The 26250-nt window shown below is 34.3% G+C and overlaps 1 protein-coding gene across 1 annotated transcript in view; it reads right to left on the reverse strand.

Moving 5' to 3' along the window:
* LOC111419652 (uncharacterized) overlaps positions 1–17991 on the reverse strand; it is a 35285-nt gene extending 17294 nt beyond the window's left edge. The window contains exons 1-2 of the mRNA XM_023052496.2: positions 17753–17991; positions 16864–17025 (exon numbers count right to left, since the gene is read on the reverse strand). Of these exons, the coding sequence (XP_022908264.1) occupies positions 16864–16869 (6 nt within the window). The 5' untranslated portion in view covers positions 16870–17025; positions 17753–17991. The remainder of the gene's footprint in view (positions 1–16863; positions 17026–17752) is intronic.
* Positions 17992–26250: the final 8259 nt, after the last annotated feature.

A 26250-nucleotide genomic window follows, 5' to 3' on the forward strand; every position in this document is an offset into this window, starting at 1 on the left:
AGTGTGAGGTCAAGGATGGATTTTTCAATATCGCGTGTAATCGTTATTTACCCTGAGACCGATCGAAGGCGGTATTGTTGACCTCACCGGAGGCCTTCGGGACCGGACAATTTGTTACGTGATACTTTATCAAATCTCAAGGGTAAGTAAGAATTAATAGATCCGAAAGCTTTTTCCGTTTTGTTGTTTTCTCGACCCCGCTCCATTTAAAAGAACGAAACCGGGCGTTAAAGAAAGAAAAACAGAAAAGTTCATCTTTCCCTTATATAAAATCTAAAAATCTTGTAGAAATGGTTGTTTGTGGATGATAAATTATTAAATCAATACGATGAAATTCCCCATTGCCTACCCTTCTCTCAACGAGCTGTTCATAATTTTAAATTTATGGGTTTACGCTTGAATTCCAAGCCACGAAACTCTGCATTATAACGTACCTACTTAGCAAGATTAATTGATATTTATGTGTCCGTATGTGCTATGATTATTCATTGTAGCGAAATGGTAAATCCTAAAAAAAGGCGCTTTTAATCAAATTATATTTGTACAAGAGAATTTCTCGTCTACTAGAAATTTAATTTGGTAAATCAAATTGACCTAAGTCAACTGTTAGTGTTATCTTTAATTAGGATTAGAGTAGAAGGGAAATAGGTGAAGTTCCATTTACCTCCTCTAGTCTACTCCGAGATAGAAGGTTTCTCTAGGTTTCGAGAATCTTCGTAAATTTTCCCTCATCCAAACTTCCTTTACATTTACATTATACATTAAATTTTCATTAAACGTCTATTGATTTTATAACAAAGAAAACCAATTTTGCACTAGTATTTTTTTATTAAACAACAATTCAAACCGTACCCCTTCAGCTAAAAACCGGTGCGAAATCGCTCCCTTATGAATAAACGCGGAATATTTTGAACCGTGTTCGTTCGAATTGAAACGTTAAAAATGCAACGAAGGGGAAAACACAAAAATTGAAATAATTCCTAAAATGAATTTAAGTAAACGTGATTTCGTTGCGGAAATGGAAAAGAAAAACAAATCTTTTAATTTCAGATTGTGTTTCTATTCAAGACAACAACTATTCCATTAAACGATTCTATTTTGAGATCTTTCAATAAAATTCCCTCACAACTATTCCCGGTTGTGTAAATATTTTTGTTAAAGACAACGTCAATATCTTTATATTTTCACGAATATCGAAAGTGTGAATAAACAATTTATTTGAAAACTGGATTGAGAAAGAATATTTTAAGAAAAAAATTGATCTAAAATACATTTTTAAAGATAATAAATGGTCCTGAAAATATTGGTTAAAAAAATGTTTAACTTACAAATTTAGAGTGAGATTTTGTTAAGTAACTTAAGAAACGTTTAAAGTGTTAATATAAACATAGGAGTTGTTTTTATTTGATCGTTGGCAAAAGAAATTTATCCTAAATAAAAATAAATAAAACATTAGAATAATGAAAATGATGTGCAACAAAGCAATGTCTTATTTCAAGAAAATTTTGTAAGATCAAATAATAAACAGACACTTTACAACAATAGGATTCAAGTTGAAAGTAGAGTTAGAAATATCGAATATTTAGAAAAGTTTAAATGTTTAGAACTAACATTTTGGAAAGTAAAGTGGCAATTCAGTCGCTTAAATGATCAAAGCCAATCCCACAATGCAATGCTGTCAAGCATTTGGTTACACACAAGGTTATTGTGCTAAAGAGACCAGATCGATAAAGCTTGCCGCAAATTATCTTACAAAAGAATGTAAGAAGCCACAGAATGTGTAACTAAAATGTGTTAACTGAGATAAAAATCATCCGTTATCATCAGTTATCGTAGATGTATTGTAGCTAAAAAACTATGCAAAGCTGAGCTGCCATGAAGTTACCTATAGTTTACCTATGAAACCAACAAGAACCAACAATCAACAAGTAAGCACTCAGAAATCGTATAAGATTGGATCATTTAAGACTAAGATTACAGATAAAAGTTATACTAAGGCTACGGTCAAGTAGTCTCTGGTAGCTAAATGAATAAACATAAATGTTCAAAACCTGCAAACATCAGCCCTAAACATGAGACGATTAGATTGGCGTGTGCTTAATACCAAAAACTCTTTTTATCAATCAATCATGTATCAAATTTAAAGGCTATATCATAGTATGCACGCTGATATCGCTGTGAAAGAAGGTAGTACTGTCATCATTTTAGACAATATTTTGCATCGTCAAGAACTTAAATATAAGACTGAGGAGATAAAAGCTACATCAGGATGCGTACAAATAAAAGCTTATTAGATCTCCATAACGGCGTCTACAAAGATTGTGATTCATTGTTTGTACATTGGAATGAAATGTTCCATATAGCAGAATAATCACTGATTATTAGACATTAACTGCACTATAGCGGTTTGCCGATTTCACGAAAATCCCAAAATGTGATATGATGTGGCATGAGAGTATGGGTGGGATGACGAGCAACAGAAAGTTCTTCTTTGTGTTTTATCGACTTTTAATTACAATAGTAGACTTTAGTTCATGACAATTTTGTAACCTATATTTTGATGGTACACCACTAAAGCTTATATTTATTGAGTATAAAGCACGAATATAGCACGGTTGATAATAAATGTATGTTCTTTTGAGATTTGAATAAGTTGGAGTAAATTGACCGATTTTTCTTCCTAATGTTCATATTCCTGTATTTATCCCTCTGTCTTGTCAATATGCTGACTTCCTGGATGATTTTTTCATGTCATTTCACCTCATATCGACATTTTTTCTATGTTGTTATGGCTATGATCCTAGGCTATGCATTTTCCCCTACGGATCCATACTATTAGCTTATCTACTGTTGCTTTATGATCTATGCCTCTGAGTTAGATCCTATCTCTTCTTAGACACTTTATTTTATGTGTGCTAATTTTTCATAAAACTTTGTCAACTTTGTTCTTCAAGAAACATCGGTATTTACATTTTCAGAGTAATGCGAAACATCTCAACTGGAGTTCAAGATTAACCACAACCAAAGAAAAGGAATTACCAGAAGCAATCAAAGAAAATAAATGCGAACATTTATTAATTTCCAAACCCACCTAGTAGGCAACAGACCAAAACAAACTATTGAATCTTATCGACTTTTATAGTATCAAAAAAATATCTTACAGATATTATAAAATTGAAGAAGATTGGGATATAAATTCTGATCTCTTACCAATATTAATAACATTACGTGATAATATAAAAAAAGCTAAAGAGCTAAAATGAGCGAATATATAGATGGAGACTACTCCGAGAAAATTCAGAGAGAGAGATATGATTTGATGACTGAACTAAGGAAACTCAGGAGGAAAGGAGTTAAAGCTCATTTACAATACAACAAAATAATTGTAAAGGGTGAAGCAAATGACGAAGGGAAGATAGTGGATGAGTAGACTGGCAGGAATAATAAACGTTCAGTTTCGGAAAGATCACCGGACGATATGGAACAAGAAAAAAGGAAACGCCCGATAAATTCAAAAAACTAAGGGTAGAAAGAGGAGGAGACTTTACTGAGGATGAAAATGGCAAGAAGTTGGATAAGCACAAGGAAAAGCAAGGAGAAAATAAGGAAGTTATAAAGATGGGGACGTGGAATATTATAACTTTAACAGGAAAGGAAAGGGAAATAATGGAGGAGATAGAGAGGTTTGGGATAGAAATAATGGGAATTAGTGATGCGAAAAAGAAGGGAACGGGAGACAATTATCAAACAAATATAGTCTATACTTTTCAGGACCAATGGAAAGAACAGAAGAAGAAGGTAGATATACTAAATTTTTACTCAAACCTGCAGAAAACCTTCGATAAATCTAGAGAACAAGGAGAGCAAGTAATTATAATGGGAGACTGAAATGCGAGAATAGGTAATGATATACGCAAGGGGGAGGAAGTACAGGAGAATATGGGGATCAGGAAGAAGCAGTGATGAATGGAAATAGGCAAAGAATGCTGGAATTTTGTCAGATAAACGATTTATTTATTGGAAACACGATGTGGAGTCAGAGGAGGCAAGATAAATACGTTTGTGGCGGAAGAAAGAAATGCTAAGAGTATTATTGATTACATCACATATACCCGAAATCTCCAAAACAGAATCGAGGAGGTAAAGACTGCAGCAGAAGCAGAAATGGGAACCAACCACAGTAACTGTATAATAACTAATAACATAGCCAACAAATGACAACCTACAGGAAAATAAACATTCATAAACTAAGACAAACAGAGAATTTAACACGGGAGGAGAGATGGGGAATGTTTAAAGAGATAATACGAAATAAAGCTATGGACATGTGTGGAATGAAAAAATATAATAACCAGACAAAGAAAACACACTGGTGGATAGAAGAGGTCCGACAGATAATCAAGAAGAAGGAAAAGTCAGGGAAGAATGAGTGTCAGCGAATTCGGAAGAGGACAGACCAAACTACAGAACGAACAGAGATGCAGCTAATAATATGGTAAGGGAGGCGAAAAAGAAAAGTTGGGAAGAGTTCGGAACAAGCTTAAGTTAAACTTACGGATCGAATAACAGGAAATTGTGGAATCAAATAAGAAAACTGAAGGGAGATCAAAGGAAACAAATAAAAGCCGTCAAAGATAAAAACAACGAAATAAAGACCACAAGGGAAATTCTGGACATATGGGTGGATTTGTTTGCAGAGAAGTTCAGGGATGGAAGACGAACACAAACAGTGGAAGAGGGAAGAGAAGATGAAATAAGGGATGCACTACAGCCATAGCAACTGAAGAGATAATAATACAAGAATTCGGAGCGGCAATGATGAAGATGAAAACAGACAAGGCTTGCGGCAAAGACAACATAGATTCGGGGATGATAAAATACTTGGAAATAAAAGGGAAGGAGTGGTTTCTAAGTATATACATATAAAATCGCATGGGAGTCGGAAACAATCCCGAAAGATTGGGAAGATAATATCATCTTACCAATACATAAAAAAAGAAGCTACTCGAGTTGTGAAAATTATAGAGTCATTACTTGTAGCCTATCATCTACAAGTTACCAATTATACACAAATATAATAGAAAAAAGACTAAGAAAAGTAGTGGAAAATAAACTGGAAGATGCACAAGCAGCATACAGAGCAAGCAAACAAACGAATGAATATACATATAATCCGAAATAACATTGAAAGGAAAATAGAGACGGGCAATGAACTATACCTAATATTCTTGGACCTAAAAGCAGCTTTTGACAAGGTTAACCGTAGTATTATATGGAAGTGTGTAGAACAATAATTAATGGTACCACAAAAACTAACGAAAATAATAGAAAACCTGTGTGATACCACCTAGTTGATAAACAAATTAACACCTTGGAAAAGATTCAAGTTTAGCTTCGAGGAGAAAATAAACCTAGCAGTACTATTCAATAATGCAATGCGATTAGTAGAAGAAGAAGAGATATTAGGTAAGCATATTGAAACCGCGGCATGGGAATGCGCTTCTGGACTACACCTTATAGTAGCAGGAAATAACCACTCTAAAGGAAATAGTTCTAATTAATCATAGAACAAAGAAAACTTAGAAGGAAATGGCAACAGTCAAGAAATCCCGAAGATAAGTCTATATAATTAAAGTGACTAAGTATTTAGAAAGAGAGATTCGGCAGACCAAAGATGGCTCCATACGAAAGTTAACATATTAAATTAATTGTGTAATTAGATAAAGATGTGTTCCCAAATTATGGAAGAGGACTGAAGTCATAACGATACTCTATCCAGGAAAGCGTCCTCTCGAAGTAATATCTTACAGATCGATATCGTTACATAATTGAAGATCAGGCATTAATCCCAAATCATCAATTTTGTTATAGTAATAAACACTCTTCTATTGACCAGGTGCACAGAACGATAAACGTAATAGAGAGAATATTAGAAGAAAAATCAGCGTGTTCTAGAATATCTAAGACATATTACACAATAAAGCAAGAAGATGGTTACTGGGAACTAAAACCTCTGGAAATATACCACAAATAGAAAACAATAGCTGATATCACAGCTATATTAGCGCCAGGACGAAATAGGCAAGATAACTGAACTAAAAAATGGAAAATCAGATTATATGAAACAAAATGTACATTGCGAAATACCTAGGTATATATACGGTTAATGCAAAGCTCCACTGTAAAGTAGAAAATGTAGATCCATAGTTTAACCAGTATAACGATTAGATAAAATTTAAAAATGTTTTTACTACTGGTTTTATTTTTCAAATTCTTTTGATTTAACCTGACATATTTTGATCTAAAGATCATCATCGGAGGTATCGTCAAACAAATAAATATACGAGCATATTAAATATTAAACTGTATTTATTGTGAGTAGAATCTAAATATAAATCCCTTTACTTTGCTTGCATAAAGGGATTTATTTACATTTTCACATGTCAGCACATGTCAGGTTAAATTAAAAGAATTTTAAAAATAAAATCAGTAGTAAAAACATTTTTGGATTTTATTTAATCCACTGTAAAGCACACGTTAAAAATAAAAGTCTGGAGTATAATGAGTATACCTTGATTTTTATCATCTTTAGTATGTTAAGTTAGGTTTGAGTTACTCATTGGTCATGGTTCACCAGAATATAATACGCATTATTAAAAAAAATCCTTTACAAATATTCTTCTAATTAATAAATGTATACTGCGTGTGATACATTTAAAATTTTAATACACAACCACATTTGGATAAAGAGGTAAAGTAGGTTAATTAGTGGTATAATTGGATTTATTCAAAGCAACTACTTTCCGCACGTTAAAGGAGCATAATTTGTATTCCTGTGTTAACACATGCAAGAACATCCGGATACAGACACAAGTATAAGTTTTTGCAAGTGACAAATGTAACAAGTAACAAATGGTCTCGTTTTATCACAAATAATACAGTTACATCCCTTTGTTTTGTACGTTAAATACGCCTATACATTTAGAGAACAATTGCACGTCATTATAGGAATATTAACAATTTCAATATTGATTGTCATATATACGGTGTTATGAAATAGTTAGCCCAAATTATAATCCATTTTGAATAATGTTGAAAAAAAGCAACTACAATTGTCTGCATGGCATTCAGAAATATTTACATATTCAGTACACTATGAAATTTAAAATATATAATTTGTAGAATTGATGATTTGTTAGATTTTTCAAATTTATTCATGGAGAAGTTTACTTTTTACATTTATTTCATGCGCGTTTAATGATTTTCTTCGAGGAGGCCATTCCATTCCTCTCCAAAATTCATTATACAGTAAATATTTCCGTCTAGTCTATGTATATTGAATGGCACGAATGTCGGTAACTTTTGCATCACCCTTCCTTTGTTTGTTCTGGCCGAATATCAATTTTATAAAACTGAACTGAATCAAATTTTTTGAATAAGTCAAACATCAAGTAAGTTACAACAAATAGAGATTTATTCTTTCTTACTCGCCGACGTACGTCAATAAAATCGGCATGTTTTATATTTTAATTTTTCTATTGCGGAATTAACTAAATCTACTGTGTATGGCCAACTTCCAGAAATTGTTGTTCTTGAATTACATTATAGCTTATTGTTAAACTGAATAAAGTATTGGCAATGACACAATTTCAATGTGGGCCGCCCGGAGCACACGACAATTCGTTCCACACATTGTGTAGCTTCATCCGATCAATTGTCATCACTACAGCATTAATTTTTTCGTTGAGTTCTTTTAATATGTTTAGTAGTAGGGGCTTGTATATAAGATGTGTCCTTAATGTCCCCTAAGAAATGGAATTAAAGGGCGTTAAGTCAGGTGACCTAGGTGAACAATGAAATAAAGGTGGATCATGCAGAAGTGCGTCATTCAAGAATCTGCAAACTTGCATACTCCAATGAGGCAGTGTCCCGTCCTGCTGGATTACAAAATCTCTAGAATCTGCAGTCATTTGTGGAAGCAATCACCACCACAACATATCCAAGTAACTTGTACTATGTCACTATGCTGTTGCAGAAGAAATATGAACCATACACTTTTGTATTAGAAACAGCACAAGAAACATTCGATTTTGGCAAATCATCAACTGTGGTATCATATGGATTTTCAGTATCTCAGAATCGCAATAAATAACAGTATGACGGCATTATGACGACATTATGCATTGCCACAAAGGAGAACAGACCAGAGAGTTCGAGAAAACCAAAGTACCAGCAAGAACCGGACATTATTTCCAAAGAATGATGGGTTGGATTGAGATTCATCGACATGTGAATAACATGAACTAAAGAAGACGCCTGGGAACTCAGCCACACATGGAAAATGCTAGTTAACTCAACAAAACCTTCTCCACAATGATTTGACAAAAACAACTTAGTTGACAATAAGACATTAATTAGTTATTGATATCTTTTCATGTATTTATTGTCAAACTTTAATCCATTTCGTCACTTCAAACCTGTTTCTGAAGAAGATTGCAACATGGCGTACGAAACATCAAACAATTTTTCAAAATATGCATGGCTTAACGCGAATGTTTTTAGGTCTAGTGCTAGTTTTAGTTTAATTATGACGGTTATGATATAGACGAATAACTTGCATAGTGTAAGATACAAACACATTTTTTATGCTTTCTTGTCATATTGGAAAATACTGACAGATAGTGATCTCAGATAATATCACCAGAGACAAATCAATATTTGGAGAGTTTACGATTATTTTGATATACCGGTCATGTCTGTACTTAAAACTATTCTACCTAGTTTTGAGTATATAGCGTTTTAAAAACGAATAATAATAATAATTTATTCGTGATTTTCATACATTAAGTATTTTCACATGTCATAAAAGGATACAATTACATATTTCTTTACAAAAAAGTAAACACAAGTACTAAATAAATACAAAAAAGAAAAAATACTGGACAAGAAGACTTGCTGGTAGGTGAACGATCGATAATGGTCTACGTAGCAGTCTGGCCAATAGAACTAAAATCAGCACTAAAAAATTCGTCAAAATTATAAAAGGCACTGGCGGTCAAGAATGCTGCAACCGTACGTCTAAAAGGTAGAGTTGGTATTGTTTGAATGTTAGAAGGTAACACATTGCAAAATTTAATACCATAATAATTCAGTCCATCTCTCGCCCTAGCCGTTTGGCTGTAATTTATAATAAGATCATTCTTATTTCGGGTATTGTAATTGTGACAGTCATTGTTTTTAAGTAAGAAGGCAGATTTTTCCTAACGTGCATCACACAAGTGAGTATAGATATACAGGCAAGGCAGTGTCAAAAGTTTGTAATCAACAAACTTCCTCCTCAACACTCAGCAAAACCTATGCCAGCCATCACCCTGACACATCCCCTCTGAGTTCGGAATAATCGTACCGCATGAGCAGAATGCCCCCAGCACAGGATCGCATAAGACAACTGAGGATAAAAACAGCCATAATAGGCATATATTATTACCTCAATGCTCTTGTTTAATTTTTATATTATGCGAAAAACGTGTTCATGCCATGTTAGCTTCGAATCTAAATAGATACCGAGGTATTTAATAGGTTCAGATTGATAATTTGAATCAAGTTGACAAAGAGAGATAAGTTGATTCATGGAAAACCATTTTTCAAATGCTATATAGTCCTAGTATCATCAGCAAAAAGAATACTTTTTATCTACGTTGGCATACTTTTTGATAGATCATTGATAAAGATTAAGAATAATATGGGACGCAATACAGAACCTTGAGATACCCCATGTTTATTGAAGACTGAGTTGGAAACTTTATCATTAAATGATAAAGTTAATAGTCAGATAAATAGGGTTTAATGAGATTTACGCTTTAATTCCAAAATTTTAGTTTATGAAGTTTGTTTGACAACAGATCATGAGAAACACAATCGAAAGCCTTAGTCAAATCATAGAATGAATCTTTTGTAGTAACTCTGTATTATAAAAACAAAGGTTATGCAATTGATGTTTTGTTCTATAATAAAGAATGCTCACATTAGATTTCGGGGCCTTAGTACCGCTTATAAATCTACTGTGAACACATTTTTTTTTGTCATTAACTTTTCATTAAGTTTCTGCAGAGCCGATTTTTGGCTCTTTCACTGAATAGAGAAACCACATGACTATTTACATACATAATTCTCCATAATCCTTCAAATATCTACTGTCTGTCATCTTCTTCTAACGAAAAACATTTTATCATTCCTGTTGTTTTCTTGCATTAGATTTCATAATGCGAGCTTTTCGTTGTCCTTCATAGTTCTATTTCCTTCTTTTCTCCCTCTTCCAAGATTCTTTTCCAGTTTCTCGAATTTTTTTTTATTTCTATGAGTAAATTATATCAATTCTGCAACTTGGAAACGTTTCTTTCTATTTTACTTTTTGTTAGATATTTAGTGGAGTGGCAGGAATCAATATCAATATCGAAGTCACTTCCATCAGATATATTTTTATTCAAATATTATTAAAAACTAATGATTCGACACCGTGTCTCAGTTGGGGACAATATCTTTTGCGAAGAGTGGATCAACAAAGACGAGAACTATTTTCATAATTTCTTGCTTCATGAAATAATAAACTTTGATCATCTAGTGTCGGCTGATTTTCGCAAAGATCATTAAATGTCCTACAATCAAGAGAACTAACCGATTTTACCACTTTATATTTTATTTTATTTAAAGGAAAGATGTAAAAATATGCTTTAACGTAATTATTGTTAAATATGTTTCACATTGAACGATTTATTCAAAAATTTATTATTAAACATTAATCTCAAAAACAATCTGAGGCCGTCTGAAGTCTAAACACATCTACACGTGTCGCTAAGTATTCAGCAGCATTTACCTTTACGACTTGAGTTCGCTTAGATAGCAATTTTTCAAATCACGCGAGATTATGGTTTTTTTGTTTAATGTGACTTGGCTGGTGAACAGAACTGTGAAATGCGCCTCCAGCTTTCAAATGGCCCAATAATTTAAAATTATGTTGAAAATTGACTTGGCAGGTTAACACTAGACTAGCGATATGTTTTATTTTGATTTTCGTATCAGAATCTTTGCATTAGAGAGTGAAATGGTAGATAACAAAATGTAACGATTTAAGTCGTAATATCTTCTATCGAAATGTATAATTTAAATTACAACTTTTAAATGAAAAGTATTTTTAATGTACTGCTTAGGAACCGTCAGACCTTTTTCTAAAGCATTATTTTTATGAGATTATTGATATGTCATGCATTACAACATACAATGGCAAATATCTGGAAAATGGCTAAAGATATCGTGAACAAACAGGTAAAAATGTTTTTGTTTGTTTAAAATTAATGCTCATTTTATATGCAAACGCTGCTGATTAAAAAAGAAATTAAAAAAATATGCGTGATTTCACACAATTTGATCCATGTCACTAACACCCGCTACGATTCATTGCAAAATAAGGTTCAAATTTGTGTAGATCCATCAAAATCTCAAGGTAAATTCTCGCGTAAATATAATACATAAAAATAGATTTTTTTAAATAATCGAACTAAATTCTTAAAGATACGATTAGTGATTGGTAAATGGAGATTATTTTTCTTATAGTAGTGGTTAAACAAAAACATTAATCGTTTATTAGTTATTAAACCTCACTGGATTTTTGATAACTTTTCGAGAATTATTCCCATCATATCAAGAAATTAAAACTACCTTTTTCCTATTTATTTAAGTTTTTAATATCATATTCTTTCTTATTATTTTTCCAATAATTATGAGGTGAAAAGGTCCTGCGGTGATAATTAAAACGACCTGCAGCCCTGTCGTTTTATGGTTGTTAATGTTGGGTTGTTAAAATAACTATAGAGGTCTTCAGTCAGCTTCCTCTCATTATTATATACCGCTGACAGACTAACAACGTTAACGTCCATAGATAGATAATGGAATATTAAAATGTAGAAAAATGCGATAAATTTTAGATGATAAATCCATTACTCCCGTACCTTTTTTTTTAGAAAAAACAATCTTTCATGACGGACAATGATACCAGTCCTAGATAGGGAATGCATTCCCGGGATCCCGGATGATTTTTGGACTCGAAAATCCCGGAATTTTTAAAGCTGAATCCCGGGATTTTCGAGATTATAAGAAGATTGAAATAATTAACTTATTCTGTAAAAATCAATCAGTTTCTTTCAGCCACGTAGTGGCCTATATACTGACTGATACGACTCGTGTGTTAGAGTCTGACACACGAGTCGTATCAGTCAGTATCAGTACGTGAACCGACACGATATTCACTACATGAAATGGTGTTTAAATGCATTTTAAAAGTAATATTAATTGATATACAGAATGTTCAGAAATTGGCGGATAATCTACACGTAGCGACATTCTTCGTTCGATTCTAAAGCGAAAATATTCAGTATCTGTTGATAAATAAGCTGTAATTTAGAATAAAAAACTAGTTCTTTTGTTAACGTTATTTTCTTTAGCTTTAAAGTTCGTTTTTAAAATTTTTTCATTATCATATCTTCATGAAAAACACATTTGGCAACATGTGTTCTGAGTTCATTCTGCCTGTATATTTAGTCAAATTAATTTGATTGCACTTGTGTTTAAAAAAATATCCTTGGAAACGTGCCTGAAAAAGAACCATCTTTTATTTTACATAATAAAGATGAAGTCGAGTGGCAATAAAACTGTAAAATGTAAGAAATGTGGATCTATCCTAAATCTACAAAAGTGGGTGGTTCTACAAAAGGCCTTCATACGCATTTATTAACAAAGCACAATTTAAAAGTACATTCAGCTGACCAAAATTTGCCTAGCGCTAGTCAAGAACATAATTATCAGCCTCCTATGAAATGAAAATTGACAATTATTTTATATTGAAAAAAAAATCCACATTAGACGAAACACTGGCCCGTATAACAGATTTACACGGACTAACATTTAATGTATTCGTAAATCACACAACCTATATGTATAATTCCAAAATCTCGGGATTGTAAAACTTGCCTGGAATTGCAATCCCTAGTCCTAGGGTGTCCAGTAACAATATTTGGCTCCGGAATGGTCCCGGGGTTGTGCGTAGAAAATGTAGGAAAGGGGGATATAAAAATTCTCGAAATTCCGAAAATATAATTAGAACAATATTAACAACGACCATAACTAACATGTCATAAGCTAAATCATTAACCTCGAGACGAAACAGTTCTCGTTCCCGGTGAAATACTTAAATTGATACGGGAATCACTATCCACCGGTTTTAGAACGAGTTAGAAGTCGTAACTTGCATTATTTATCAGATCGTTGAATTTATCTATTCTTGAGTTAATAAATATATGTCCTGTGATGCTTTGAGTTGTTACTAGCTTGTGGTCTGTGCTTGTTTGTGGCGACCTTCAACTACTTGTGGCCCCTTCAACTACTTGTGGTCAATTAATAACATTAAAAGAAACACGTGGAATAAATACAATATGAAATAAATAAATACATGATTAACTAATTTAAAGTTTTGTTTCAGTCACAATGGATGCAGCAAGCATAATGGTGAAATTGAGAAAATTAATCCACTCACTACAATAACTATGTTTTACTCATGACATTCAACTTGTAGTGATTTGATCATCTATTCTAAAGATGGAAAAAATTATCAAAGCATTGAAAAATATTGAAACTGACGGCAGCGCAACTTGTAGTGAGAACAATATTTAATCCTTTGGTTTTTAGCTGATTGAAGATAATGAGCAAATACTCTTTAATTTAACAAATCACGAGAACTTTCACGAATTCGCATTCTAAAGTTATTTCGCTGCCCTTCATTAAAAAATAATATTTTTAATTATTGAGTTGTGTAAAAGTGAAATGCTGTACAGAATTAAATCTTGTTATAGACAAGACGAGATTATAGATAAATTTAGTTCAAATTTTCCAAGTAAAGAGAGAGTCCTATACATGTTAGGAATGATGATAACAAGATAAGCCAAAATGTCGCGACAAATATTAAGCTATCAGCTTGCAACGTTTTCAACTATGATGAAACAAGTTTACAGGACTTATATGCATTAAAAGTTCAGTAAACTCAATAAAACAAGTACGACATTGACCACGGTTATTTTATGAAATAAAAATTATATTTCATAATTTAGCATTATTACTTTCTAGGGATTAATGTTAATTAGGTCTTTACATCTTAACATATTTCTCTAAAAATCCACCACAAATGAGTGTACTAAATAATCAATGATTTATTTTATTGATGCTTTCCATGTAGGACTCACAATTAGTGTATATCTAATCGGACAAAATTATGGAACATAATTAATAATCAATAAAACAATTACTGTACAAAAAGGCTATACAGGTTATACAAGTTTGTTTAATCATAACACATATAATAGAACACACACATTTCTTTATTATCATTTATCTATGAGTTATGATATATTCTATTAGCTATGACATTTTATGTGGTACCATTATTATTATTATGTATGGTTTGATTTAAATCTTTTGAGGAAATTCGGAATAAGTATTTTATTTGTTCAATACTAAAGGGTAATAGCAGCTAAAGAAAGCAATTTGATATAATGAGAAAGTTATATTCCATCGATTTATTTTAGTCTTATCATGTCCACCAAATTTTGGGACACTGTATACATAATATAGATATATATTATATAAAATAAAGTCTATAGATTGTAGGTTTCTACTCGTGAGTATTGACAGCTTATTTAATATACTACACGTTTTGAATTCTAGGGACACATAAACACATAAATTAGAAAACTAAAAATACTGGTTAACTCTTACGTCAAAGCTTATTTGATACATATACTTATAATTTTTAATTATTTTAGTATTTAGTATGGCTGTAGCGTTTATAACTACCTTGAGCCACTTTAGTATCGAGTCTACAAGTGCTTTTTGTTAGCCGCGGCGAAATTTTCTGCTAGTTTTTGAACAACATCTTTTTAAAATGTTCTTTGTTTTATACCTTAAACTTGCATACATTTTGATACAATGCCCATCAATTTTCAACTGGATTCATGTTAGGTGTCTGTCCGCAAGTGAGTACAGTTTCAAATAAGCTAACACTGCACGATTCATGACGTGATTCAATACGTTATCTTAATAAAAGTGTAAATTACTTGTCATGCCGTGATTATCAACATTTTCAAGTAAAGTTTGATGTAGAATTTGGAAATATATATTTTTATTTGTAATTCCGACGATAGTCACTGTTGAGGACATACAGGCCAAAATCATCACGCAGCCGCCACCATACTTGACTGTCGCTTTTAAATTTTCTTTTTTCAGCTCGGTATTTGATTTGTGCCAGATATGAGACAAAATTTTCTAGCCTAGTTTCAAAACTTGGAGACGTTTGAAATATAGGACTGCTAAAATAACGAGTCACGGAAATCTTTTTAGCCAAGTGAGAGAGCAAACAATGAAAGCAGCTTACATTTTTGGATTTCTGCGAGACTGATACCGAAAGCAAAATCAAGATATATAAAACGACAACAAAACCCATCATAGCATACGCGACATAGACAAGACCAAATACTTTCAGGACTTACAAATGATGAGAATAGACGAGATGAAAAAACCAAGAAATATACATGGCAAAACTCTATATGACAAAATACGGAACGAAGAGAGTAGATGACAATGCGCAATAAAGGACTTAGGAAGATGGGTGAGAGAGACAAAGATTCTGGGACAGATTCGTTAAAAACGCAAAAATTAATAACCCAGTAGGAAAAAGATCATAGGGAAGACCACAAAACGGATAGCGAGCATGCTATACCTCACCTCCTGGAGAAGACGTGTTGGCAATGAACAGGCGGTAGCCTACCAATAAGGATTTCCATATTAGAAAGAAGAAAAAGTGTAGATCACACTAAAAATTAAGTAACGTTCTCGATCATATTACTTATTATGGAACGCAATTCAATGTCAAGACACCTATCACAAACCCACAATGTAACTTTATCAAATAAATCATGTTATTGAAAACAAGGTAATTCCAAAAAATGCGCTAAGTGTATGTAGATGACAACATTTTTGGAATGGTTATAAAATGTCTTGGGGATATATAACAATAACAGAATAATAATTAAAGTATGAAGGCTTTCACGGCCGGTGTTAATTAAGTAGAACTAGAAACTTTCGGGTTAAGCCACGAAATTTTTTTCGGATGTAATATTAATCGGACAATGCGATTGGAGATAAAAATGAATCCATTGGAAGATTTGTTTTTGCTGATTTTCTGAATGATTGAAATGAGTAAATTGTTATGAAGTACGCATGTTGTTTTAGGTGTATTAAATTAGATCATACGAATAAAGGAAGACATAAATGTTGTGGGTGTATGTAGCGAACATTATTATAAATGTATATGGAGAATTCGTATGTAACTTGTGTTAAATTAAATGAGCCAGGAAATACCCACATTGTGCTTGTCGATTTATCTTGTTAAGACTTTTCTGTGTAACCACATTGAACCTTCAACCACTAGTTCTCAGCATCGCTATGGAGGCGTGACAGGAAAATGATGTAAAGACATTACTTGTCTGCTTTAAGATTTCCTACACAGTAAACTCGTTAAGTTATAAATTTTTCAAGGTATTATATGACGATGTAATCTAATCGCAAAAAAAAATTGTTTACGAAAAAACATGATGTGAAATTCAATTTTTTTTAATTTATTATATGCATTCATAATATTTGATATGTACCAATTAATTCCAAGTCACACTTTTTCATATAAACCACAAATGATTTAACACTTTAACTAACTTAACTTGATTTAAAAATTTTATGTGCAAAAAAAAAAGATAATTAACTTACCTGCATGGTTTGGGTACATTCCCTTTTTAAACCCACCCTTACAAGTAGGAATTTTTATCAACCAATCAACTTCTTTATTAATTGAAGGGTTTCAGAAGTGGCCGATAAATTATCGTTTCTCTAATGGAAGCTTTTAATTACGTAATCGTTTTTGAATCGATCCTAGAACAAATTAATTGTCATTAAGTAAACTTTTAGATTACCAAACGAAGAGGGTGATTAAAAGTTTAGAAAAAGATTTTATAGTTAAATAAAATAAAATAACATGAACAAATACTGTTAATCTTTTTTGAATTTTTTGTTGCAAACTGGATTTGTCAATAAAACCCACTCACATTCATGATGAATAATTAATGAAATCGATAGATCTCCCTTACACCTGGGGGTAACCATAAGGGAGAGTGTTCGGTGTAATTATAATTCACAAAAATGTTTCATGATTTTTAAAGGAGTTTTGAACTAGATTAGTTTTAATTGAATAGTTTTAAACTACCTGTTGAGTTTGTCTTAAAAAAGAAATGTTATCGATTTTTATGAGAACAAAGACATGTTCTTTTCAAACAGATATTAAGTTAAAAAAAGTTGTAGTTGATGAGAATTTATTTGATGCGGCAGCCTATCGTGAATACTGCGGCTGTTATTAAAACCAGAGACAACAGGTGTTCATTGCGGCAAAAGTTTAATTTTGGAAATTGCGGCTATATTTTAATAAAACACGTCTTACCTCCCACATTTCTTATTTAAATGCTCTCATTCACATACTCTTTCAATCTCATTCAATCTAAAAAATTAAAAACATACAGAAATAACAAAAAAATAATAATAATCACCCTCACGTTTCTTTACAACAATTAACAACAAAAATTTATTTTGTTAATTAATTTTTCACCTCAACGCTGCGTTTAAAGCTTTGTAGATCAATAGATTTTCGTCGTCGTTTATAACAATTTGTAAAAAAGATATCAGTGGAAGGACAATGCAAAGAGAAAGTTTTATTTTTGCAATGATTTGAGAGGGGTTGTTTTTGGATTAATATTGAAAATAAAAGTATTCGATGTGCGCACACAATTAAATTTGATTGTAAAACGCGCGATTTGAATTTCTCCGACGAGTTTTCGCGACCAGCAACAGTTGTTAACTGAGGTGAGTTGAAAACGCAGAGCGTCGCGACGCCTAATAGTACGTTGCTGGTGCTGGGTGAGTAGGCGTCGCGCGCATGTTGTAGCATGACCCTCTCTTCCGCACGGGTCAAGGTTCAATGTTAAATGCCGTCACGTGATGCACATCGCAACGGGGTGGTTAAATTTCGATTTTACAACTAGATATAAAATTATTATTTAAAATGATTTCATGGGGAGATAAAATTTTATTATATATGAGAGATTTTATAATAATAAATATTTATAGGGGGACTTAAAAATATATTATTAATAATATTTTTTTTATTTTTACCCGTTTTTATTAATAAAAAATTTTTAAGTTTAAAAAAATGTTTCATAGGCAACTCAATCTGCAACAAAACGAATTTGGTTATATATTAATCATTAAATAAACAATTTTATTTAAATTTTTATCTTCAAAACAATTTAATGTAACTTAAATTACAAATTTTGAATTAAACAACGATTTTTTAATAATTTTTATTTGGATATCAAACTTAACTTGGTGCTTAAATTGCGAATTCCGCTTTTCGTTTGATTGTTAATAAAGTAGATAACTTTCATTTTTTTTGCCAAGAACTTCAATTAGCATACCTTGACGCCTCACTGTCGATTTTATGTAACGCGTCTCATATGTGAAAGGTCATATCCTAAAAGTCAAACCGTTAAAAAATGAACTTTCATTTTCAAATTCCTTTCCTGTCGTCTTGGTAATGTTAAATTTAGAAAGTTTTGAGTATAGCGCCACTCTTAAAATTGATGACTATGCTTAAACAATTACCTTATCATATTTAACTTATTTTAATTACGCCAAAAAAATTCTCCATATTGTAAAAAAAAATTTCAAAATACTTTTATCCTCATTCTCTACCTATAGTGTGCATCAAATACATTGGCATCGGATTAAACGCCACCTTGCTTTCCAACATGTAAGATTCAAGGCTGTCGGTTCAAGCGGCAACTTGGTGGAAACAATGTTAAAGGTAGCACAAATTAACCTTCAACATTCCTAACGAGCAACCGATGTCCTCTGAAGAAACTTATAGCTACAGGGATACTTTGTAATTTTATTTATAGGTAGGGTTTGAAAACACCAAGGGTAACTTGTTTTGTGACATTAGTTCTAATAAAATTAGAACTTTATCAACATTTTCCAACGGCACTTTATTATTGTAGCGGTTTTACTACTCTAGGTGAAATATTAATCGTTCAAAGTCGTGATTGTTTTAACCTTAGATTATCTATTATATGAAGATCTACTACGTCGTTTCACGCTACGCGTATTAACTAACTCAAATATTTTTCTTAACTGGACTCGTTCAATGGCTGTTTGCCCTATCCATTGCTTTGTACGTATACATATGTCAGTTTTCTCTTTCCACCCAAAGATGTACTTCTATTTCCATTTCATCAAGTTCTTTATCTATTCCTTTTCTCCAACTTATTCTTGGTCTTCTTCTTCCTTTGGGCGTCCATCGCATCCTTACTCATAGGTGGTTTACTATTATGTCTTCTATTATGGTGTATGTTACTTCCATAATATCGCGTATTCTGCCATTGGTGATTGTATCCATTTATGATTTAGCGTGCTCTCTTCACTTGTAATCCATTTCTGTTGTCGTCACAATTTTTTTGTGTTATTCCTTTAAGTGTCATTATTATTATTATTGCTGCCGGGCTGAAGAGAGCGGCCCCTCTCGTTACCGCGACCTATAAGATCTATTGTAACTTTAGCCCTCCAAAGGTTTAGAGCAAATGTAGGTCCTTAATGAACCTTAGTATTGTCCTGAGGTCTTGAACCTTTATGTCGGTAGGTAACAGGGGAGTTTTACCGAAGACGTTGTGCCTTAGACGGCCCCTGGCGACGCAATTGCACAGTATATGTTCAGTAGTTTCTGACTCGTCGTTGCATAGTCGACAAGTTTGATCCTCAGCTTGTCCAATGTGGAAGAGGTGGTATTTTAGGGGCACATGGCCGGTTAGGTAGCCTGAGAGCGTTCTTAGATCCCCTTTGCTGAGGCATAAAACCTCTTTGGTTTTATTTTGCGACGGAGTTATCATACTCTTCGCTTGTCTGTGACCTGGAAGTTCTTTCCAGCTAAGGCTATCTTTGAAGCCTCCCAGTTGTTGATTATTTGTTTTAGGTGGCTTTTTTGTAGTCCACATACAGGTTGGCGTCCAATGAAGGGTGTGTTTGCTGCCTCTTTGGCCAGCTTGTCGGCCTTCTCATTGCCCTCAATGTTGCTGTGATCTGGAACCCACCATAGGGTAACATCATTGTCCCTAGCGAGTTCTCTCAGGTTGTTGGTACACTCTCTGATCAGTGCGGAGCTACACGTGTAGGCCTGAATTGCCTTTAAGGCGGCCCGACTGTCTGTGAAAATGTTTATGGATGCACCTTTTTGTCCCTTCTGTAGGTTCAAAGCGGTGCAGAAGTTTATAGCAAGAACTTCTGCTTGGAAAATTGTTAAGTCCGAGCTGAGGGGCAATTTGATGTGGCTATTTGATCCACTGATGCCCATGCCTACTCCAGATCTTACTGTCTTTGAAGCATTGGTGTACCAGGCTAGGGCTCCTCTTTTTAGTTGAGGCCCTCCCTTCGCCCTATCATCCCTGCTACTAAATATGACCTTATACGGTTGGTTGAAATTGTATTCCGTCGGTATGAGGTCCGTTTTAATTTCAATCAGGTGATTTAGACATGGGTCCTTGAGGATATCGAGGTGTCCTCTGAGGTTACCCTGCTCAACTTGAGTGAAGAAACTGTTTTCAGTGATAAGGCACTTAAGGCTGCCTCCTTTTGTATATATATGTGGAGCGGTGTGAGACCGAGTAGGGCTTCCAAAGCAGCCGTCGGACAGGATCTCATTGCACCAGTTATGTTAAGACATGCTAACCGCTGGATTTGTGCCAGCTGTTGTTGAGCTGTCTTATGTTTTGTTTTTGGCCACCAAACCAATGAGGCGTAGGCGACCATGGGTCTGATTATTGCTACGTAGGCCCAATGAGCCATTCGTGGTTTGAGACCCCAGTTCCTTCCTAGGAGCCTGCGGCAGATCTGGTTTGCCATGATGGCCTTTTTCCTCACCTTATCTAAGTGTGAGTTCCAGTTTAGTTTACTGTCAAGTATTACCCCTAGGTATTTAGTTTCTGTTTTGAGGTTAATAGTTCTGCTTTCAATGGAGGGTGCTTTTATTTGTAGCTTCCTTCTCCGAGTGAAAGGGACTATTTCGATTTTATTGGGATTGATGCTGAGCCCATTGCTTCTGCACCAAGTACTGGTGAGTAGTAGGGCTTTCTGCATTAGCTGACTTATGATTGAATCATATTTACCTCGGATTGCGATTACCAATCCGAGGTAATCAGCATACCCTTGTATCTTAAATCCGTTTTTAGATAGGGTGTTCATCAAGTCATCAACTACCAGGCACCATAATAGAGGTGATAGCACTCCCCCTTGGGGACATCCTCTTAGCGCCTTTATAGTCAGCGACTCGCCTCCCAGACTGGCTGTGATCTGCCGACTTTTCAACATGGCTATACACCACTTGATTGTCGTCTTTTACGTTTAGAGCCTTCTCTATGGATTCATATGAGGTGTTATCAAACGCACCCTCTATATCTATGAAAGCACAAAGGCCTATGGTTGCAATTGCCTCCTCTAAGGTGTTAGTCAAAGCATGGAGAGCGGTAATTGTTGATTTTGCTTTCTGGTAAGCATGTTGGCTAGGGTGGAGTGGATTTGTGACAAGCACTCCATTCCTTAGGTATTGATCGATTACCTTTTCCATCCCTTTGAGGAGAAATGAAGTTAGGCTAATTGGTCTGTACGCCTTGGGGTCCGCGTTTGAACGCCTACCACCTTTATGTATGAAGACCACCTTTACTTTCCTCCATAGAGTGGGTATATAGCTAAAGCTTAGCTATATATAGGGATATTATTATTGGGAGAAGGTCTTCTAAGCCTTTTTGCAGAAAGATAGGCAGAATTCCGTTTCCTCCAGGCGATTTTTGGGGCTTGAAATTCAAGATAGCCCACCTTACTCTGTTGGGTGTGAAAATATTCCCAGCTGTGCTGCGAACCCTACCTGATGGACGGGTTATGTCCATTACTTCAGGGTCGGCATCTGCATGGGGGCAGACTTTTGAGGAAGGAAAGTGTGTACTTAGTAGGAGCTCCAACGATTCCTTAGCATCCTCTGTATATTTACCATCTTGTTTGCATAGGTGGCCTAGATCAGTGTTGTGATCTTTTGCCAGGATCTTATGCAGACGAGCAACTGTAGGCGTATTGTCTATGCCTTCACAGAAGCTGCGCCAGGTTTTTCTTTTGGCTTTGCGGATAGCCAAGTTATATTCCGTTAGGGCTTTTCTATAGAGATCCCATGTTTGCTCGAGTTTGGAATTCCTGACTTTATTATATAGTCTTCTAACCATGACTCGCTAGTTTTCAAGGTCCTTATTCCACCAAGGCACATTGGATTGTGCTCTTTTGTGTTTTATTGGACAGCTTGATTCATACGCACTATGTATGAGATTGTTTAGTTGAAAAGAGGCTATTTCGAGATCCTCTCTGCTTTCAATCTTTGTTTTGATTTCATCAACCTCTTCGCTGATGTGTCTACAAAAAGAGCACCAATCAGTGAGTGAGGGGATTCTGAATTCTGTTTGTTTTGTCATGTCTGCTACAATGACAAAGCGAATATGCTTGTGATCCGCTAAAGTGATTTCACGTGAAACATGCCAGTTTGCGATTTGCGAACTAAGGCGAGGCGTGGCTAGGCTTATGTCTAGCACCTCTTGTCGACTCTTGGTAACAAAAGTCGGTTCGTTACCTCTGTTGAGGATATCTAAATTTGTAGTTTGAAGGTATTGGTAAAGATACTCACCCCTTTTGTTTTTGTCTGAACTGTTCCATGCGAGATGATGTGGGTTCGCATCGCAGCCCAGGAAGAGTTGTTTCCCCCCCTTATTGCAATAGCGGATGAGGTCTTTCACCTCTTGTGGCGGTGGATCGTCCGATTCACCGGGGAAGTATGCCGAGGCTATAATCGCCTCTTGCTTACCTCCCGGCGTCGGCAGTACCGCTGACATTGCAACCAGGTCCCTAGAGATAAACTGGGTTAAAGGTAGGCAGTTTAAAGAGGATTTAGCGAGTATCGCTGCTCTCGCAGGGCACTCTCCTCTGCGATAAAATAACTTACCTGCTTTTGTTGATAGTCTTCTGACTATTCCTCCATATACATATGGCTCCTGAATCAGCGCAACATGTATGTTGTGTCATACATTGCTACTATACGTTATTATGCTCGTTGGAACCTAGAAAAAAGACAGAAAGGTGCATCAATAAACATTTTCACGGACATTCGGGCCACCCTAAAGGCAATTCAGGGCTACACGTGTGAATACACTGATCAGAGAGAGTTCCAGGTCACAAAGACATTGAGGGCAATGAAAAGGTAGACAAGCTGGCCAAAGAGGCAAAAAGGACGCCCTTTATTGGACCCCAACCAGGCTGTGGACTACAAGAAAGCCACTTAAAACAAGTAACCAATACTTGGGAGGCTTCAAAGTAGCCTTACGCTGAAAAAAACATCAAGGTCACAGACAGGTGAAGAATATGATAACTCTGCCACAAACCAAAACCAAAGAGCCTCACCAAATTGGATCTAAGGTGGCTCTCAGGCATTGGACAACAATACCACTACTAAAAACTACTAAAATACCACCTCCTCCACATTGGACAAGTTGAGGATCAAACTTGTCGACTTTGCAATGACGAGTCAGAAACTGCTGAACATATACTGTGCGAATGCGTCGCCAGAGACCGCCTAAGGCACAAAATTTTCGATAAAGTTCGCTTAACTCTACCGGCATAAAGTTACAATAGATATTATAGGTCGCGGTGACGAGCAATAATAGAGGCAGCAATAATAATAATAACGCTCTTTACTAGAGTGTTATAGATTTGATACTTATTCTTGTTCGAAATGATCCCACAATTATTGCTCTTCTACTTTGTTTGTTTTTAACCTTTATGGTGCACTGTAGAGTTATTTGTTGGTTATTTGTGCTCCCAAATATTGGCATTAACTGGTATATTTTATGGACTTCATCGCTTCGCCGTTTTTTGTATATCAACTTCCAGTCCCCATTAACTGTATTCCTCTATGAGCTTGTTATTCATATATTCCCTAAAATGCTGGTTCTCTGCAACTACTATCTGGTTGTTGGCGAAACATAGTATGTAGATATATTTTGAAAACGGTTGTGGACAGACATATCACATCTTGATTTTAGCTGTTGCATAAATTTTTTACTGTCTTTATTATGATCGCACTGATGTTCGTTAATTTGATGGGCTTAAGCAGCCCTGCTTTTTTTCACTAACTGGGAGACACAAAAAGAAGTGGTCTGTTGCTCTTCCACCCCGGATTTCTGCTTACTCCTCTGCTTCCATATCTCTGTACTCTAGGTCTATTTTGCTGACCAAGATTTTGCCATATACCGTACAGCCATATAGCTTATACATTTTGTCATATACCATGCTATACTCTGTCATTATCACAGTTTTATCTCTCTCCCTTTTTATGTGTGGTGGATATAAAGGCTGACTAGAATGAAACTTCTGGAATTGGTTTACCGTTAATTCAGTTCTGGACTAGTGTCTCAAATACACATTTTATAAGCACTAATTTTTCAAATAGTTACAAGCTTTTGTTAGAACCTTCATGGTTATTCAGATTGGAAATGCAGTTATACGTATACTTTCTTCCTTCTCTTACTGCTTTAGGAAGTTCGATTTATCTTCTGTTAGTAAGTTATTGATGATATTATGTCTCCTACCTTGCTATGTCTTAGAAATTTCAGGATCGCTGGGATTTTTCATTATTTTTTTGTCCGCTTATATATATATATATATATATATATATTATACTGCATTTCTTTCCCCATGTTTTCATTGATTTTGATCGCAAGTGTTATGTTTTTTTTTCTTTTGTTTCTTATTGCACATCTTTATAAGGTTTTAGTGCTCTTCGTTGTTTTCGTCTAAGTTTTTTGATACTTTCATCAACTAAGCTGTCCAAATTTCGAATTTCTTCAGAATACTATATTTGCACTTAACAGATGGTGTCCACCGTATGGTGGTTGTTAATGTATGCACTCTCACGTTCAGTAAATTTAGATTTGTCTTGTTATTGTGTAGTCTGTTATGGACTTTAGATTCTTTGTTGTTTGTATGCAGGTGTGTTATGTATATTGCGGTGTGGGTAAAATCCCTTGGACTGGCCCATTATAAAGTTATTTTAGTATTCGGCAAGTTCACTCTAATTTCAGCACAAATACATTAGTAACTATGTGGTCATACATATTCTCTCCAAAAAGTTATAAAAAGTTATCTCTTTCGATTTCAAAATAACTGTCTTACAAGAAAATTCACCGCAAATAGTGGGACCAGCTTGTAACACTGTGAGGGGCAATACGAACAGAATATTCTTAAATTTTGTTATAGTATAATTAAAACATAATAAATCTCATTAAAGAGAAACAGGTTTGTTTCTCTTGAATGCTGTGTAGATTGCAAAAATGAACTCTAATGAAGAACAATGGTTAAATACTGATTCTGGAGTTCCCTTAGGCCTTCTGTATACGAAGACATAGACTAGTCATAGACGCGTATTATAAGTGTCATGCAGCGACGCTTCTTATACGCCTAAAGTTCCGCAAACCAATCGATTTTAAAATGTATTTTACCTAGTCAGTATATGATGTTACTAATAAGGATAGATGGAAACAAATAGCAAATATTTTTTTTGCACTTGCCAAACAGTTTAGGAACAATTGGCGGAAAACATCCGTATTCAGAAATATACGAATTCCGCATCCACCAACTTTAATTATAAAAACATCATATTGTTATTTTGTTAATCACAAAGTCTCCTTACTTTCCAGCGTAGAATAGTTTCTGTTTTATATCACTTCCTTCAAACCAAAGGCAACTGCTAATTTAAAATTTTTCAATAACTACGATATTTCGTTTTTCCCAAGTTTCTACAAAAACCATACATTTTAAATATAGGGATGTAATGACAAAGTTTCCTTATTTTTCAGCATACAATACGCTGGTGAAAGAAAAAAAGTGGGGCTGCTATTTAAAATTCAATAAAAATTGGTCCATTTCCGGTATAACCGAAAGTTGTAGAAAACTGAAAATATTTTAGCTGAA

The sequence above is a fragment of the Onthophagus taurus genome, chromosome 6, assembly GCF_036711975.1.
Source record: "Onthophagus taurus isolate NC chromosome 6, IU_Otau_3.0, whole genome shotgun sequence".
Lineage (NCBI taxonomy): Eukaryota > Metazoa > Arthropoda > Insecta > Coleoptera > Scarabaeidae > Onthophagus > Onthophagus taurus.